The sequence below is a fragment of the Aphis gossypii genome, chromosome 3 (assembly GCF_020184175.1).
Source record: "Aphis gossypii isolate Hap1 chromosome 3, ASM2018417v2, whole genome shotgun sequence".
NCBI lineage: Eukaryota > Metazoa > Arthropoda > Insecta > Hemiptera > Aphididae > Aphis > Aphis gossypii.
Window position 1 is genome coordinate 41,960,113 of NC_065532.1, and position 19,269 is coordinate 41,979,381.

The 19,269-nt window shown below is 28.3% G+C and overlaps 3 protein-coding genes and 1 long non-coding RNA gene across 7 annotated transcripts; 2 read left to right on the forward strand and 2 right to left on the reverse strand.

Moving 5' to 3' along the window:
- Nucleotides 1–832: 832 nt before the first annotated feature.
- On the reverse strand, nt 833–11,309 carry LOC126550652 (uncharacterized). Of its 2 annotated transcripts, none has more exons than XR_007604732.1 (6): nt 11,166–11,309; nt 10,626–10,854; nt 5,726–5,883; nt 3,206–3,358; nt 1,817–1,896; nt 833–1,198 (listed from the first exon to the last, which is right to left on the reverse strand). It is a non-coding gene; the product is annotated as an uncharacterized LOC126550652 (long non-coding RNA). The 2 variants fall into 2 exon arrangements; XR_007604733.1 differs by having other exon boundaries at nt 835–1,198; nt 3,283–3,358.
- LOC114128153 (F-box/LRR-repeat protein 2) lies at nt 6,813–13,132 on the forward strand. Of its 3 annotated transcripts, XM_050202574.1 has the most exons (9): nt 6,821–7,191; nt 7,399–7,698; nt 7,794–7,880; nt 10,651–10,850; nt 11,219–11,493; nt 11,575–11,841; nt 11,912–12,281; nt 12,543–12,746; nt 12,841–13,132. In XM_050202574.1, the coding sequence occupies exons 2-9, from the start codon at nt 7,681–7,683 to the stop codon at nt 12,974–12,976; spliced, it is 1,557 nt and encodes a 518-aa protein (XP_050058531.1). In that variant the 5' UTR covers nt 6,821–7,191; nt 7,399–7,680; the 3' UTR covers nt 12,977–13,132. The 3 variants fall into 3 exon arrangements, with proteins under 3 accessions (XP_050058532.1, XP_027848400.2, XP_050058531.1); XM_050202575.1 differs by lacking the exons at nt 7,399–7,698; nt 7,794–7,880 and having other exon boundaries at nt 6,813–6,955; nt 7,011–7,191; XM_027992599.2 differs by lacking the exons at nt 7,399–7,698; nt 7,794–7,880 and having other exon boundaries at nt 6,820–7,191.
- A 101-nt stretch (nt 13,133–13,233) lies between these two features.
- On the forward strand, nt 13,234–15,803 carry LOC114128151 (luciferin sulfotransferase-like). The gene is made up of 4 exons (XM_027992596.2): nt 13,234–13,565; nt 13,714–13,813; nt 14,466–14,835; nt 15,337–15,803. Exons 1-4 carry the CDS (start codon nt 13,370–13,372, stop codon nt 15,643–15,645), a joined length of 975 nt encoding a protein of 324 aa, XP_027848397.1. The 5' UTR covers nt 13,234–13,369; the 3' UTR covers nt 15,646–15,803.
- A 1,434-nt stretch (nt 15,804–17,237) lies between these two features.
- On the reverse strand, nt 17,238–19,250 carry LOC114128149 (luciferin sulfotransferase-like). The gene is made up of 4 exons (XM_050203856.1): nt 19,101–19,250; nt 18,725–18,855; nt 17,748–17,832; nt 17,238–17,540 (listed from the first exon to the last, which is right to left on the reverse strand). Exons 1-4 carry the CDS (start codon nt 19,248–19,250, stop codon nt 17,238–17,240), a joined length of 669 nt encoding a protein of 222 aa, XP_050059813.1.
- Nucleotides 19,251–19,269: the final 19 nt, after the last annotated feature.

Below are 19,269 nucleotides of genomic sequence, written 5' to 3' on the forward strand. Positions count from 1 at the left end.
ATCTCATATATAAAAAAATAAGTATATGCTTTAAAATCCGAACCCTAGTTATTAGTTATTACCATTGATATCTCTCATAGCCTAATGTTTTCTAAACTCATTATCAAGGATCTATTATCATTTGTAAGTGTATAGAAAGTTAAAAACTTCTTGTTCGAATATTGATTTTGATAGGTTAACATTTTCAGAGCAATTATCTATTTAATAATTTAGAGTAGAACACGAGGGCTTTCATTTGAAAAACAGAAGTTTGTATGTCCACAATATACATTTCTTAAGCAAAACAAAAACCAAATACATACAATATACATAATATAAAAATTTCAAAAATCAGATTTCGTATAACTGCATTATTGAAGAAAAATGTGTGAGCATGCTTTGTGAATCATTCTGTATTCATATTTTATTCCTAATTTACATATTTGTAGATTTAATTCGAAGTCCAACATTTGCTTACATGTACCTACCTAATTTATTAATAATGGTATTTTGTACTAATAATCATATTATTACTATTTATTTAAGATTTTACATATTAAATAAAATACCTATATTATAATTATAATAATAATTTAAATTAACTATTAACAGTTATGGTAAATCAACATAATAATTATTTTAATATCACATATAATAATTTATATATATATATATATATATAGTATATACGTATATATTGTATTATTGATAAATACAATTAAAACATAAAGATAAAAAAATAAAAAATATAATTAATATACAGTTAATAAATAATAAGTAGGTATATGTATATAATAGTAGTAATTTTCACAATTTTAATTTTTAAATTGTTCCCATATTTATGTACAGCCGATAAATTATTTAAAATTTATTTTGCATGTCAGTATTCAAAATTATTACAATGCATAAAAATAAATATTATTATATTGAAAATGAATTATTCATAAAAGTAATATTAGATCAAAATATATTAATTATTTATATCATAATAATTATATCACTTAAAAAATTCACCATACATTTTTACTCAATATATTTTTAAATAATTGTTTACATCATTTGAAAAATACATAATACATTGTAATCGTTAACAGCCAAGCGCATTACTATATTAATATATTTCAATATGGGTACATCGTAGATGTAAACTACTTAATACGCATGAAAAAATGCCATGGTTGAAGTTTTTGTGTTTGAAAATGGCTTAGTTCCAAAGAATCTAACAAAACATTTTAAGAACTTGATAATTTGATATAATGTACTCGTATAAGTATAGATCTATAGTACGCTTACAGACGTATAGTATGATTAAAAATAATAAAAAAAAAAAACTATTATATGTATACGTCTAAATTAGAATATAAAAAGAGGTAAAACGTAAAAACCGATAAAATATTATCTAAAATAATTAATATAATTAATTATATATTTAAACGATTTTATACTGATTATAGCAATTAAAGATCAATCATTTTTTTTTTTTTATTTATAATAATAATATAATATACAACATTAAACTTTGTTGTATTATATTATACCTATTTACCTATATTGTTCACAAATGTATAAATGATAAATTGTGACCATCTGTTTAGAGTGCTGATGTAGGTATATAAATACAATGTAAACATTAAACGTACGGGCAAGACACAATGAAAACGTTTTCACACAATAATATCCTATTATTTCCTTCTCGCTCGACGGTTTAAATATTTTTTATTCTTTTAATAGTCAAGAATGCGAATACGCTTTGAAAATTTGTACATTAATACTATTAATGGTACAAAGACTGAAGGTAACGTGAGAATTATTATTTTTTTTAAATCCAATTACTTACCTATAGTAAATAGGTGATATCGCGAGTAGGTATATTGATTACGATATTCCAATATCGATACGTTCTAGCCACAGAGTAATCTAGAACATTAATATTGTTATGTTATATTATAGTTTACAAGCGTAAAGAGTATAATCACTAAATGTTGTGTGTATATTATATTTTACTAATAAAAAAAAAAAAAAAAGAATATTTAATAAAAAATTGAACGAAAGTTAGACATTACCACTATTTCGCAACACGTTTATTAATAATTATGAGATAGCTATATCATATATAACTACTAGTATTGATACACAATAGTTAATTACAATATGGTGAAATATTTATAGAATAATAAATACATAACGATTTCGTTCGTCCTCATTCCTCTATAAGCAGATTGAAAACAGACAACACGCATTCATTTAAAACGAATGTAACATCTCATTTCTTTTTATTAATTTCATAACAACGATGTAATTTAAACATTGTATCTACGGACAACATTGTGTGAATATTATATTATTATTTATTACATCAATTTCTAACAAAACCTTAACATTTATTCGTTATCCTTAAGTACCGCCTTACAAATAAGAATTAAGATATTATTTATAATATAAAAGTTATAATACTAGGTTAGGCTATTAATAAGCTGCAGCTGAAATTATTGAATTAAATAACATTACTTACACTTACACTAACAGTTATGATAAATGCATACTTTGGTAAAGTTGTACATTGGATATTTTTATAATATAATTTTCTTTTTATTTGCCGTCCATCTAACTATCTTAAGTGACTACAGGAAATATTTAAAACGGAAATGGTGTTGTTTATTCTGTCTGAAGATTCTAGATTCTAATTGAATTAAAAATAATAATAAAGGTACGCTAATTCCACGACTTAAAAACTCGTTCATCACTCCATCAGACATCACATTTAGATATTGAAAAATAAATATTCACAGATTAAATAAATTTACTATAGTTAAGATTTTATTTGAAATCGATTTGTAAGTAATTATTATTATCATTGAATAAAATACAATAAGTATATTGTACTAATAGTTACAAACTATGTGTCAAAGGCACGAGGAGAGAGTGTTGAACACGTTTTGAACGAGTGGATACTACAACTGATTATTATTATTATGTTATAAAATAGGTACATAAATATTTTTGTTGTACGTTTTAATGGCCGATTAATTCTGTCATGATAATTATTATGAATTTCTATGATAAATGATAATATTTATTATTAAACATTTACTGTTTAGTGTTTACAGTGTAGGTGCATAATAGTTTAAGTGTGTATAATAATCAATATAATAAATACATAGTAGCTATCGTCTGTGTAAGTATTGTAATCATTTTAATCGAAAGACAGTACATTAATTATACTTACATTTGTGTACATTATACATGACATTTACAAGCATTATAATATTATACGATGATGCATGTTTCATGCATAATATTTACTTGTTTGTATGTGTAGTTGCCATTTTGTGACTTGTGTCAGGCGCTTTGTTGTTCGTTAGTGAAAGCTTTCATTATACTTAAAAAAAAAAAATTATAATTATTATTTATATTCATTGACCGCTTGAGTTATTTAAGGAGTCTAAAATTCCGTCGTAATTCGTCCATATGTGCATAAATAATACTACAAACTTAGTTAAAATAAAAAAAATTTAAAGTAGGTATACTTTAAAAGTAAAATTCAAAGGTAATTTTATATTTTATTCTGAAGTAATCCGTTCGCTTTTCAGTTACTAATGACTTGCAATAAATGTCGAAGTAGAGAAGGAGCGAGACATGATTAAGTAAATATTATTTGAATCTATTTTTCTATAATCAAAGGAAAATTTCCCTTTACAACCTCTTAAATTATTATTCACACACATACCTATGTATAATAATAAACTTTCTCGTGCAAGTTGAACTTGTTTTTTGGATTATTAAACTGCTTAATGATGTAGGTACGTATTTTGACGATTTTAATGCTAAAAGTGTCTTTTTTCCTCTGTCACTTAGCCAAGGTAAAAAAAAAAAACGATGGCTACTCAAAATATTGGTGTTGAATGTCTGTTTATTCAATTTATAATTTTGCAACATAGCTTGAAATAAAATTCGACGCCATTAATATCATCATAAATGTATTAGGTACTATGTTGTGTAATACTTACATTTTTGAAATTCCTAAATCCTAAGTATAATCCACTGATTTTTCAATAAAAAAATTATTAAAAATAATCTCGCTATATATAAGTCCATAAAATACTAATTGTTAATTCGATAATAGTGCCTACGAAATATATTATTGGTGAACTTATATATCCATGACGAACACTTAAAGATACACAACATACATTTAGAATGACTAATTTGTAGTCTTAGCCGAACTACAAATAATAACAATGAAATATGTATAAGTAAAATGTTACCGCATATTGTCATACTAAATTGGTGTGCCGGATCATGTATTATATTTATTTATTTTTCACCTAATACGTTCGGGTAACAGCTACCTCGCAAATAATAATTTCAATAGCAAAAATACATCTATATATTAATGCATAAATAGTTTATTATTTTCATTATCAACTATTTAATTATATCATAGAAGAGACGTTAACAGACAACATTGTTTTACTGGGCGGTACCTCTTTAAGGAAAACAGTTGATAATATTTTGTTATTGCTATTGCATGTTCTACGTATGCATACGATAAATGAATAAACAATAATACACAGTGAATTGTTCAACAACTTTCATTGTTTATTAATTTATATAACTACATAAGTATTATGAGTATATACTATTTATTGAGGTATGTATGGGTTATTTGATTTATTGGTACATAACAGTTAGGAATTGATGCACCTAATATATGAATGTATTTATTTTATTTTATTTCCTCAGCTCACAAAGACATATTGGACCTTACTGAGAAAAACTGCTTCGAGGAAGCCCAAGGACTATTGTAATATTTTTATAGTCGGTGTATGTTACTCAAACTATTTTATTACTTCACAATCGATATCATCTAATAATTATAATTGAAAAACGATAAGCGTGCAATCACAGTATAATTTATAGAAAACATTTTAATATTTTTTATTTCGACGTATAATATGTACAATGTAAGTGCCTGTATACTATGTAACTACGGACCACGGTAGTTAGGTCACTTGGCTATAGTAATTAGTAATTATTCATCAACAGGGATTTAAATACATATAATAACTGTAATAAGTGGATTGCCAAAAATTAGATGATTTTTTTATTCACTATAGTGATCGTTATATAAACAATATGTTATAAAGTATTGAATGTTCGGAGTATTTTATTTTTTATACATTGAAGTTAGATATCAATGTAGATATTTATCTTTAGTTTGGATTTTCGTGTAATTTCACACCCATGAACGGTGTTTATCAAATTATATTTTGTACTGTAAGTACTATTATTATTTAAATTGCTGAATTTTATAAAATGTTACATTCGTATACCATTTAGTATAGGGAAAGTAATGCTGACGCAGTCCCCTCCCTAATATTAGTTATTGTAAACAGAAAAAAATTATCATTTATAGATGTATCATGCGCAGTATTATGCTATTATACGTCGTTTACAGTATTACAATTATTTTTCGTAAAAACCCATTAAAAAATACTTTTTTTTATTTTATAAAATATACCAAAGGTAAAACGGAATTTAATTGACCATTAGATGTATAATAATATAGCGTTTATTGTAAAACGCTTATTTTAAGCAGTACCTATTTTATTCAATATTATACATACTCACTATATATTTGCTTCTATAAATGATTCAACCGTGTTTCCTAGTCTTATTATAATATCCGATTTGCTGCAGTAGAATCGTGTGTCGTACACTAATAGGTATATCGTGTATAACTTACTGTGGCTAAACGGGATATTATCCTTATCAGGTATACTTTCCAATTTTCCAGTTTTCTTATTTTACTCGGATTTATATCTCTAAAATAAGCTGAAATCACGAAACTGCGTTTGTTTGTCTCTTTATACATTTTATACAGGTACCCATAAACATGTTTTTCTGAAAATTCAAAATTTTAAACCCGACTATAAGTATTGTAGTTTATACTAGGTACACATATTACACTTAGTATGCGAGCTTGTAAATTAATTTATAAGTAACGAGCAGTAAATAGTGGATATTTTGTATAGGTATACAATAAAAAATAACTATATTAAAAATTTGAATTACACTTAAAATACGTTTAAAAGTTTACTAAACCCGATAAAGAATATAAATGCGCGTGGCTTATTTCCACTTTACAAATGTAAAATTTAATACAACGTAGACACTAACTGCAGTTGGTTATGATTTCGTTAATTGTCACTATCGGACATGAAATCCAGAGGGGCCCACTGGGTCACTGCAGGGTACGCCCGAAATCGTTGAAAATTAAAAACAAAAGCTTTTGTCATGTAAAAGAATAAAAATACAACCTGTATTCAAAATTATTTAGACCCCCCCTATCATCTCAAAATAAAATAAAATCCCGCGGTTACGTGCCTGCAGGTCGTTATTGTCGTCGGTGTTATAGTGTCGTATATCGAGTCACCCTGTATAGTACACGTTCAAAGACTCGAATAATAGTGAATGCAAATTTGCACTCGACAATATAAACTAATGACGAGCAATGCGTTGATAAATCGATCAATTATAGTGTAATCGAATTTGGCGCTGTTGTCCGGAATCGATACAATTTACGCATAGACGTTAATAAGTTTTAATCAGTTTCCTGCGTTCAGTATAACATATATATTATATTCAACTACTCTCCCAATGTGTCCCGATGTACGGCTGTACATAATAATCGGCACGATGTGCCATGATTTATGGCGTTGATTTCAATTACACGTCGTCGTATTTATAGTATTCTACCGGTGCTCGAGTCCATCTGTTAATCTATTTTCAGACGTCCCCGCGGTGGCCACAGTCGATGGGATTCGATTGTTCGATTTCGTTCGGTTCCCGAGGGGTCCATTCACGACACCCGAAAATCGGCAATCAGTGTTTCCGGCACGGGCGTCAGGCACATCGATCGGACATGACCGAAGACACGACAATATATTATTATAATGACAATATTATAATAATTGTACGTTGTATGCAACACTGTAATCAATTACAATAACAATTGTCAAATCGTACAGCTAAAAAAGGACAAAATATCGTCTACGTCCTTTAGCCGTGTCAAGTGGTCAACTGCAAGCGTTCGCAATATAGTCTATACCGCGTCATTATATTGTAATGGATTCATGGCTGTCGGTGAACGTGACAACGGCCAATGTCCTGTCCAGAGACAGTCGAGGATCCGTCCGCGGAGTCAAGACGGTAAAATTATAAATAATTTAATACGGCCCCAAGTAATACGCGCAGGCCGGCGGAGTTTTCTCTCCGTTTTCCCGTGGTTTTACACTTAAAAAATAAAAACCAACACACGCAGCGTTTTACGAGTTCCCCGATCATTGGCGTGGGCACCCGGCTTTGCGAGTATTTATAGTGTGTAGCACGAATAAAATGAGATTTTTTTCCTCTCAGAAATCGGCAGCGGCTGCGTCGACGGCTGCGGTTTAGATAAGTCTTTAAAAATAACTTATCCCGCCTTCGCTGCTCTCCATTACGTATTATAGGTACGGCGGTATAACTGGCATTCGGCTGTCGTTTCGTTTGCCACATATTTCACGTTTTTCGTAAAAGTGCGTTAAATTTCGTATATTATCAGATGTACATTAATATATCATAATATTATTAAAATAAAATTATTTTTTTGTTTCAAATTTGTGAGCGTATATATTATTTTCTCCGACTCGACCGCGGACAATGGATATATCATCAGACGTCAGTATCAAATATTTTAACAATAATAATAATAACAATTATAATAATAAAATCAATGATATAATCGAATCGTATCGTATATACATATTATATAGGTTTGGGGGCAGTTAGCATTAGAGGCTTCTCAGGTGTATATCGATGACGGTACAGGAGGACCTGCCAAGAGCCCGTATGCCGGAACGGTAAGACGACGATGAGATGGCTGCATCGCGCGAACCATAATATAATAAATTATCGTTATACGTATGTTGGGTATTAACTGTAATGTGTCATTGTGTCCTGCGAATTGTTTATATTTTAAAAAGATAGAGCATATTAAAATTAAAAAAAAATAACCTCTTATACGTTTACTTACATGTTGCGAAAGTATATTTTACTTTATCGTATAGTCAAAAATTTTAAATGCTTAAAATACTATAATTTTTAGGTACATTATACTATAAAAATATAAAATAGGTTAGTCGTTATATCAACGTAATATTTTACGGACTAGACTTATTATTGTTACAGACAGATTTTGAAAAACGTCATAATTTTATTCAATTTACGGGAAATCTTTTTAAAAATTTGGACATTACTTACAAATTATATTTATAATAATATATTGACAATTTTATATCATATGCTTTTAATTTTTATCATAAGTTTGTATAATAATAGTAGACCAATATTCAAGGAAGGGTTTCTAATGTTTCGATACTTTATCTATACTTTATGGTTGAGTTTTTTCGTAATTGGAGGTTTGATTACTATTTCAAGAGGTTTTTTATCATTGAGCAGAAACGTTTGGTTTAAAATGTATTTTATTTATACATTTTAATTTGTATACTTAAGAGTTAGTGTATGATATTAAAATGGTTGTAAATAAAATATGTTCTTCAATGTTTGCTTGTAAATGTCGAACTAACTGTAATGTATCTTTTGATAATATGATATTATAGTATACTAATTTAGAAATCGTCCGAATATTGTCTAGTGTGTATTGATTCAATTTGTATATTATGTTCTGTACTGTTTATGTAGTGTTAAATTTAAGTACTATTGAATATGCCTATTTTGATTTTATACGCTTTACACCTGTATTGCACTAGTATTATATTATGTAATATTAGATATATTATACCCTGCAGCTTCTGGTGAGGTCTTTAGTGTACCTACGCGTTGTTTTCGTGTTTTTACGATTATGATTTTAACAAAACGAACATTTATAAATTAAACGCTATTATTAGTGTACATAGTAAGATGCAGCCCAACAGGTACTTTGCATTAAAATTGAATTTTTAATTGATCAACGAATTTGAAGAAATTCAATAAAAAAAATACATAAAATATAGTATAAAGACAGTAAATAATTTCTCAACAATAACTTAATGATTTAATGTATGAATAGTGAACCTCAAGTTATTTATCAGGCTAGGTTTTTGTAATTTTTAATTACTAGAATGATTAAAATAAAATAAAAAAACAAAAACTAGCTCTGCTATAATAATATAATATGTGTCGAGAGAACTTCACGTCATCATTGAATAGATAACTGTAATTGATGTGTAAACATTTAATTAAATGATAAGTCACGCGAAAAGCAATTCTGGGCGGATATGGCGGGTTTGTCAGTCTATATTACGAAGTATATTTAATTATATTAATATATACGATATATAGGTACATATAAAAGTAATATATTTTATATTAAGTAATATTGTACGTTGGAAATAGTTGTCGAAAACTTAAATAAAAAATTATATCACATGCATTATAAATATTAACTATCAAGTACACTTATATAGGCTGTTTAATTATTTCTTTTTGAACTACAATATATTATGACATCAAAGCAACAAAATTGATTTTGTCCAAGACTAAATTTGCTTAAAAATTCATATTTTTCCGTAATTTTTTTTTCTGATATTTTTATAGGTACTGAAATTTTTTTACTTTTGATTCTCAATTACTAATTAGGTACAAAATCAAAAGGTGATAATAGTAAATAGGTACCAAAAAAAAAAAAAATTAAAAAATTAAATAAAACACCATTGCCATTAAAACCAATATAATAAACAAAGCTCCGCTTAGTCTAAAATCATCATGGGCTTAGTTGGGGGATGTTTTGGGTATTCAATTAAAGATAAAACAATTTTAAAATATATATTGTGATTAAATTTAATGTATATCTAGACCAAAACCTACTCCGAAAATATTTACTATCTACGCCCATGAAAATCATTGTCGAATAAATAGCAAAACTTTAAGAAAGTATTTATTTGTTTAAAATTATGTTTTTCATGATTAAATATATTTTAAACTAAGATAAATTAAAACTATTTAATTTCACAATGTGTAAAAAATAATATAAAGTTATAGTAACCCTGACTGAAAAGAAGATATAAATATAAAATTTATATTAATATTATAAAGTCATCATATTTAATATTCAGTTAATTCCATTATAAATAATATATAAGGATGTACTTATTATTTTTTTAATTTAAAGTTCTGAAGGTGAACAAGCTATTATTATAAGGTATAAATGGACGAGCAATAATAAAATATTCGTTGTGTATACGCATTTTTCTCTTTTCTAAAAATATTCAACTGCAGTTACAATAATATATAATTATCATAGTGATTATATTATACAATACATAATATGATAAATTTGTTTATCATATATTTATAAGCATTGAACGTTTCACAAATGTAAAAAATAACAAATACCCAAATCAAATTTAACTCGTATTTTGTGATCGTGATGTCCTGACAAAAATAAAATTTCAAAAATACATTGGTCATTATTTGAAATTCTGTAAGTCGTAAGTTTAATAATAGTATTGTAGCTAGTCGTGCTTACGTGAATGTTTGTGAGAATAATAAATAAAAATGTAATGTGACAGTTGGTGTTTCCAAATTTTAGTTTAAAAAATACTTACGTGATTTATTTTATTTTCCATATAGACGATCGAAAAACTGCCAGATAAAGTTTTGTTGAACATATTTTCGTATCTGAGCCACAAAGAAATATGTAGTATGTCTAGAGTGTGTAGAAAGTGGCGCACTATTGCGTATAACACGTCCCTGTGGTACAGCGTATCCCTAAGACCGGAAATATCGGGACTCCACGTCACATCACTGGACTTCCTGCTGTCTCTTATCAGGTGACTATGGTGATTTGGTCATAGAACAAAATATGAATATATGTATTATACTATTTATCTGTTGTATTCAAGATGTAACGGAAATAATCGACAAAATATGTATTTAACTTACTACCTATACTATATAACTGTATATAAATGTAATAAGTAATAACTACATTTGTTGTAATAACCATAAATCAATATTTAAAAAAAAAAAAAATTTTTTTTTAAAATTTTAACTAGAAAAGTAGGTATTACATAATATAATCGAAGTTAAAGATATTTGTTTGAAGTTATTTCTGTTACAACCTGTATACGTGTGTAATATTGTACCTGCGTTTTCCGTCAAGCTATGTCAACGCGTGTTTAATAAAAATATTATTTAGTGTGAGATTCGGCTCTTCGTTGCGTTATATCGAGTTGCCTATCGAGCTCATAACGCACACTGTCTTGCACGAATTGGCCAATAGATGTCCAAATCTCACTCATATGTTACTCGACTTCTCGACCGCCATGCAACTGCACGATTTCAGCGAGCTTCAAGCATTTCCCACCAAGTTGAAATACCTCTGCGTGTGCCTGTCGGAAGTGATCTTCATGGAAGGGTTCATGAGAAAGATCTACAACTTCATCAACGGGCTGGAAATACTCCATTTGATAGGTAAGTCGGGTGCCAGCGTTTGCACTGAAATTATATACATATTATACATGAATAATATTAAGCATATGAGTTCATTTCCAGGTACTTACGAAAAAGTCGAAGAGGAAGAAGAAGAGATTTACGAGGTGATAAACGTCCACAAGTTGAAGTCGGCAACGCCGAACTTAAGAGTCATAAACTTGTACGGGATAAACTTCATCGACGACAGTCACATTGACGCGTTCAGCTCCAATTGTATACAACTCGAGTGTCTGGCCGTGAACTATTGTTCCAAGGTCACAGGGTCTACAATGAAAACGTTATTTCAAAGGAGTAAAAGGCTCAGGTGTCTTTTAATGAACCAAACGAGTAATTACAATATTACATAGTTACCAAAACGAAAAATTGCAAATGGTGTGACGAATGAAATGCATTTTAGATCTCATCAGCGAGTACGTAATGCAAGTAGAATGGGAAAAATCTTCGATTCAAGAATTGGACATATCTGGGACCGATCTCTCCACCGAATGTCTGATCGACATGTTGGTCAGGATACCGAATTTGAAGTTTCTGAGCGCAGGCCAGTTAAACGGATTCAACGACACCGTGCTGAATATGTTCATGGAACAGGGCAACGTCAGGAACTTGATTGCGCTCAATTTAGACTATTCGGACAATTTGTCGGACGAAGGACTTTATAAATTTTTGTCTCGATACGGACATCAGCTACAGGGGCTCTCTTTGGCTGGCATGCCACAAATTACCGATCAACTGTGGAACACGGTCCTACCAGTACTCAATAATGTCATGTAAATATATTATTCTTTATTATCGTTATCGTGAAGTATAATATATTTGATATATTATATCATAATAAAGTAAAAAAATATAATACATTTAGATAAGATATTTTACCACGCAAATGTCTTATAGTAATATAAATTCTTATAGAACTAATGACTAATGTGGTGACAAAACTATCACAAAAACAGAAAGTTGCAAATGATTATATTATACGTTATACTCGAAAGACGAAAGAAAAATAATTACGTAATATTGGTGTATTTCAGAATTATGGTCATGGGCACTCAAGAGAGACTGTCTGGTAATGTGCTAGTTGATCAACTTATGGATGGTATAGCTACAAATTGTCCAAGACTAGAACGACTTGAATTGAAATGGGATCCGGATAATTTAAGGTTTTCGGATAAAAGTCAAAAAGCCATTGATATTTTCCGAGTGAAATGTTTAAAACTCAAATGTTTAGTTTTAAGGTAAAACATAATTATTATAAAGTATTACAATAACAAACTGTTTTTGTTGTTCAACACAAATGTACATTATTTGTGTTTATGTTTTCTTTTTCAGCGACGGAAGGTATTACGAAATAGTGAAAGCAAACTTCGAAAGAGCGGATAGACTGACGGTGGTCAGAACCACTACATGTTGTAGTGTCTCAAATTATTACCTACTACAGAATTACAAAGATTTAATATTTAATTGATTCCAGATCATTTATAATTTATAAAATTAATTAAATAATTAAAATGTAAATATTTATGTTTCCGACGGTATACAATAATATTATTTAAGTGTCAATCATAATATGTATAGTTTAAGCACCTAAAATAATAATAAAATATAAATATTTCATAACGAATCGTCCTTCGTAATTACGCAAGAGAAAGTGAATACGCATTGCTTTCACTCCCCCCGAAAACAAGTTTAGGAGAAAGTGTAGTTTAAAAGAAGAAAACGTGAGATTCGGTACGTAGGTACCGATCATATTGAATTGTGTCGAGTAGCACAACACAACTTGTCCACACCGTCGTTTGTTAGCTTATTAAAAAAATATATATTTTAACTTTTATTTTGCATACTATAAAAATTTTCAAATATGTACATTAAGTACGAAAATCTTGAGGATAAATTCGCTAAGAGACTGGACGATTTGTTCGGTGTCAAAGACTGTCTGATCGAAGTCAATCCAGGCAAATGTATACTTCCGCCTAAGTACAAGGATTTGGGACAAAGAATTAAGAACATGGAGGTCAGATCTGATGATGTATGGCTTGTTTCGTATCCAAGAACAGGTAATAATTTCAGTAATTTACTTCCGGATGCTTAATGAGGCGTGAACAACCACACTATATTTTCAGACAATAGTGATGTTGTTTTTGAAATTACTTATATATTTAAACCGCGATGACTAATACTTTTTTTTTGTTAAATCTACTATAGGAAGTACTTGGGCTCAAGAAATGGTTTGGTGTATTTGCAACGACTTAGATTTTGTAAAAGCAAAGAGCATGATCGGACAACTAAGGACACCGTTATTAGAGTAAGATAAACCTTCATAAAAAACATAGATTTATCTGAAAAATGACAACCATTTAAATTCATATTATTATAAAATAAACTGAAATAATTATAATAATAATAATAATAATACAAATATAATAGTATAATATTAATATGCTATACCATACACAGTACACGATTTATTCAACTATACAATTAAAAACTGTTGTTGATTTATTATTATGAAATTTAATGTTGATAAAAAATTAAGATTAAATTGGCTTTAAATAAATATTAATATTTCTTCATTAATTCAAATTTAACTATTCATTTTAAAAACGATTTAATATTTTTTTTTATACAAGTCAAATATATTTTAAACACATCGTAATCTATTTAAGCGAAAATAACGGAGAAATACTGCAATTGACCAAACAATAAAATACGTCTTATTATTATTATTTTTTTTTACGAGATAAATTATGTTACATTAAGATTGATGATACGGAGTCGAATAGACACGAAATAGTCACGTAGGTTGTCAGAGCTCGCTCAATCCAATAATACGACCGTATTTCCGTAATACATATACCTACACACATACCTACGTTTGTCATATTACACATCACTATATAGTATATACTATAATAATTATTATTTGTTTTATACTTAAATAATTCGGTGTATTATAGGTTGACGGCGCTTATGGGTAACGACACGAGCAAACTGAAAGACGAACTGGGCAACTCGGTGGAACAAGTGGAAAACATGCCGTCGCCCAGGTTCATAAAAACGCACTTGCCGGTGCCGTTGTTGCCCGAACAGTTGGCGGCCGTCAAACCGAAAATCGTCTACGTGACCCGCAACCCAAAGGACATGTGTGTGTCTTATTACCACTATTGCAAGCTGATACACGGCTTGCACGGTTCGTTCGACGAGTTTTGCGATCTGTTCATACAGGGCAAGACGCCGATCGGTCCGATCTGGGATCACATCCTGGGATTCTGGGAACAGAGAGACGAACCGAACGTGCTGTTCATCAAATACGAGGACATGAAAAAGGTGAGCGAGGGTCGCGATCGCGGTTGTTGCGGTGGTGTTAAAATCACAAAGCGGGCACGATATGGGAGTGTGCACCGAATATACGCGCGTGCATTGGTTTTGCATATTTTGTTCGGATGTATTAATAATATTATGATTGACAAAAAATGTAGGATCAAACTTAATAACATTTCAACAGTTTTAAAATACGCGTTTTTTTGCTGCGGGCGGTTCGACGAATCGTGTAAAGGTTTATTGGTTTTATCGCGTTTTTCATAAGACGCGTGTTTTAATACGAAAACGTTTTCTAACGAAACGAACCGACATTTATTTGTTTTATTCATTGTCTCGATGCAAAAATATTATTGAATTCTTCGCATGTTTCGCTGAAGTCTGCACGCGTTACTGATGATCCATATTTAATTGTATATTGTTACCACTTTTTTGAGTATATATTGTACCTTCAAGTTATATTCACTAATTACAGTAATAATATTACATTTTGGTTTTGCAATACTATAGGACCTGAAAGGAGCCATCAGACAAGTAGCAACTTTTCTCAACAAACCCTTAACCGATGAACAGGTTTCCGCTCTCGAAGACCACCTGAGCTTCAACAGTATGAAGAAGAATCCGGCTCTGAATTTAGAACCAATCCTTGCTATGATGGAGAAACAACCATCAAACGGAACAAATCCCGACGAAACATTTATTAGGAAGGGAAAAGTCGGGGACTGGAAAAACTACATGTCGAAAGAGTTATCAGACAAATTCGACAAATTCACAGAGGAAAATTTGAAAGGGACTGATCTCGCTTTTGAGACAAATTGATATCATTGACATTAAATGTATATTTAAAAATTATTATATTACTCTTAGTTTATAAGTATTCAAATAATAATAACTACTTTAAAAAAAATGTATAAAACATTGTATGTACACATTATAATATTATATTGTAAAATATAATTTTATATTTCTAATAAGAATTTTAAATTCTTCTTTGTTATATTTTAAAGAGTTTCTTTCAAAACAAATTAACACCTCTCAATTTAGAAATTAAACTCAATACATCATAAAGGATAGCTACATCAATCCATTTCGAGAAAATAAACTAAATGAAAAGAAAATATAAATTATAATTTTACTAATGTACCAATTTTTTTTTTTTTGATAGATTTTGAACCAACTCAAAATTATATACAAACATTTTTTTACTATATTATTATCTATGCTACAAAAAAAAAAATCAAAGTCGAAAAGCTTAAAACACATTTTATCAACTTAAAAACACAATTTATATAATTCTGAATAAGAACACATTATAATGTGATAATAATATTATAATAGATTCCAAAATGTTGAACTTAAAATAATTTGGAGTTACTTAATATTAATTCTCAACAACATTTTAAATTTATACTATCATGTATTATTATTATTTATTGTATATTAAGCTGATATTTAACCACAGAGATATTTAATATAATATGAATGAATGTTCCCTTCAAATGTTGATAAATATAATTTGTATAGGTATTATAAATATTTTAGTTGTATTTAGTTAATTTAATATAATTACGACCTCAAGTTAAAACAAAACGGTGATCATCTAATAAACAGCTACATATTGACATATTTATATTCTTATTCTAATATCAGGTAGCTAAAATGTTTAAAGATAACAAAATTCACACTACGTACTTAAAAAAAGTTTTTGGAAACATTTTTATTTTTTTATTACTGATTAGGAATGACATTGATGTAGAATGTAGATAAGTCTAATGCTATTGACAGGTTGATTTCATAAGATGTAATTTTTTAAATAATTTTTTATGATATTACTAACAATTGTAATACAATTCGGTGAATACATTTTTTTTACTATATAGGTACTAATTACAGTATAATTATCTAGATAAATTTATTCAGATAATCCCATTTTTTATCTAAGCTAAACATTAAATAAATTATAACATACACGTTAAAAGATAATAAATTGATATAAATGTCATAATTATTAATAATTTATCTAGATTATTCCAAACATTCTTAAAATTAAATTTACATTGGGTAGTGGCTCACCCGACATAATTGAAACATGATGGGATGAAAAAATAAATACCTATTCTATAGTTGATTACAATTATTTAGCAACGACTAATTATATATAACTTAAAACTTAAATTATATAAATATAATATGTTATTGAAAAAATGTTATAAATAAACATTGAACGTGAATTAATGATTTAATGAGCTTTGAATAATGATTCAGCTATCCAGCAATTATTCTCATAAGAGAAATGTATATAAAGTTTAATTGATTAATTAAAATTGTTAAATATATGGTATAAAACAGCAATAGTTTACTAACGGTAAAAATAGAATCATATAGGTAATAATTATACTTAATTATTGGCATTAAAACTTTAATCCAATTTTCGCTAAGCATATTTTCTCCTCTAATTCATCAAAAACTTTTATAAACTCTGGTGACATTTTTTGTTTTCCTTCGCCCACCATTCCACTCCTAATAAAACTGCCTTTAACGTCAACTAAATAATTGAGGTCGGTTTTATAGAACTCAACAATTGGCTCAAAATTGACAGCTTTGTTGTTTTTCATACTTTTGAAACTTAAATGGTCTTCCAAAACCAACACCTGGTCGTCAGTCAATTCTTTACCTAAAAACTGAGCCGTTCGACGAATTTGTTTACATAAGTCCTGTTCAAACAGATTAAAAATGTAGATAAAATTATGCATTGAATAATTTTTTTTAAATTTTATATCGGTATATTATTATTCTGGTCGTATTATACAAAATACGTTTTTAAACTAAATTTCAGTTGACTAATATTAATATTAGCCAAGCGTCTGGCATTATCTGTTATATCATTATAAACTAATTGAAAGAATACATTTGATCAATACCTGTTTCATGTCTTCGTACTTCAAAAGCAGTATCTGCGGATCGTTTCTTTGTTCCCAGTAGCCAATAATATGATCAAAATATGGACTGAAAGCGACTTAATTACATAAGTTATTAGCGTATATTGTTTTAATCTTTACCTTATATTTTTTTTCACTAAAATTTTACTTACGAGAATCAGAGATAAACAATCTACAAAAATCATCGAAGTTGCCATTATATCCATCGAACAAACGAGAATAGTGAAAATATGAAAGACAAGTGTCTTTTGGGTTTCTGGTTATGTACAGGATCTGAAAGTTCATTAATTATTATATCTGTTAATTTTATTTGATAATTATTCATAATAATGAAACGACTAGGTACGTTTTATATAAAGTAATTTGTTTATGCTCCATTAGAATATTTTAACATGTAAACGTTTAGAAATAAAAAAGTTATTTATTATCACTACATTATTTAATACTGGATATGTTATAGGTAATGTTAACATTTGGATAATTTTGACAATAGCCGTCTGTTATCATTAACCACTTTGAGTATTATTAAATGTTAAATAATGCTCAATTAACCGAATAATATGATAATAGCCAAGCACTTTTGGACAATGTCTTAATAGCTATAAAAATGTATCATGAATGAGATGAAATCATTTTAAATTATTACAATGTACAATTTATTTAAGATATAATTAGTAATTACCATAAAATACATAATACCTATTATGATAAAGATTAATTTTAACTTTTAATAAGTTAATAACCTCACCTACTAATGATACAATATTGAATTTTATTTTATAGTTTAAATTATTTCTTAAATTATTATTATAGTATAGAATTAAGGTGTTAATGTGCGTTATCTTTTATTATTATTATATGGCATGCTCTCGTGATAATTTTAATTGTGTAAAATGCTAGATGATTTACGTATACATCCACTGGTGTCACATTTTCGATTACATAAATATAGTGAATACCTTTTGTACCCTTCGCCACCATCATCTGCATATGTTGACTTTATAAAAATGTTAACATTACCCGTAACAAATACTCTTACATTGCATATCCAAGTACATAATTTTTCTCTAGCTAAACTGACTTTATACAACTAAGATACCAATAAAGTATACAAAATATAATACATAATGGTCTTTGAGAACGTATTAACCAAAAATCTAACATATGACTAGGGTGGAGAATTTAATGATTTAAAAATATTATCACAATTACAATTGTAACAAAATATAATACTTTGATAAAAATAACGATAAATTATTTAGTAGTTTAAGTCGTTAAAAAATAAATTCTTATAATTTTATAATAATATGTAAACACTCGGAATGTAGTTCTTACTTTTGCTTTGGTACTGTGATCTCTAAGTTTTTTTGGCAGGAGCTTGTAGGGTAAATGAGTCTTGATAAATCTCGGAGATTTTAATTCATTTATTAAGGTGATTGAATCAGTCTCATACATCGGTAGATTGAGATCTGGTTGTTCCTGCATCACTGTGTTAAAGTCAACT

Excerpts from the sequence above, each read along its gene's own strand:
- LOC114128149 (XM_050203856.1), bottom strand. The coding sequence starts at position 19,250 with ATGCAGGAACAACCAGATCTCAATCTACCGATGTATGAGACTGATTCA. Across the intron at positions 18,856-19,100 it reads ATCACAGTACCAAAGCAAAA|TTGTATAAAGTCAGTTTAGC; the intron begins GTAAGAACTACA and ends TTGGTATCTTAG. Across the intron at positions 17,541-17,747 it reads AGTACGAAGACATGAAACAG|GACTTATGTAAACAAATTCG; the intron begins GTATTGATCAAA and ends CTGTTTGAACAG.
- LOC114128153 (XM_050202574.1), top strand. Across the intron at positions 12,282-12,542 it reads CCAGTACTCAATAATGTCAT|AATTATGGTCATGGGCACTC; the intron begins GTAAATATATTA and ends GGTGTATTTCAG. Across the intron at positions 12,747-12,840 it reads CTCAAATGTTTAGTTTTAAG|CGACGGAAGGTATTACGAAA; the intron begins GTAAAACATAAT and ends TTTCTTTTTCAG.
- LOC114128151 (XM_027992596.2), top strand. The coding sequence starts at position 13,370 with ATGTACATTAAGTACGAAAATCTTGAGGATAAATTCGCTAAGAGACTG. Across the intron at positions 13,814-14,465 it reads CTAAGGACACCGTTATTAGA|GTTGACGGCGCTTATGGGTA; the intron begins GTAAGATAAACC and ends GGTGTATTATAG. Across the intron at positions 14,836-15,336 it reads AATACGAGGACATGAAAAAG|GACCTGAAAGGAGCCATCAG; the intron begins GTGAGCGAGGGT and ends GCAATACTATAG.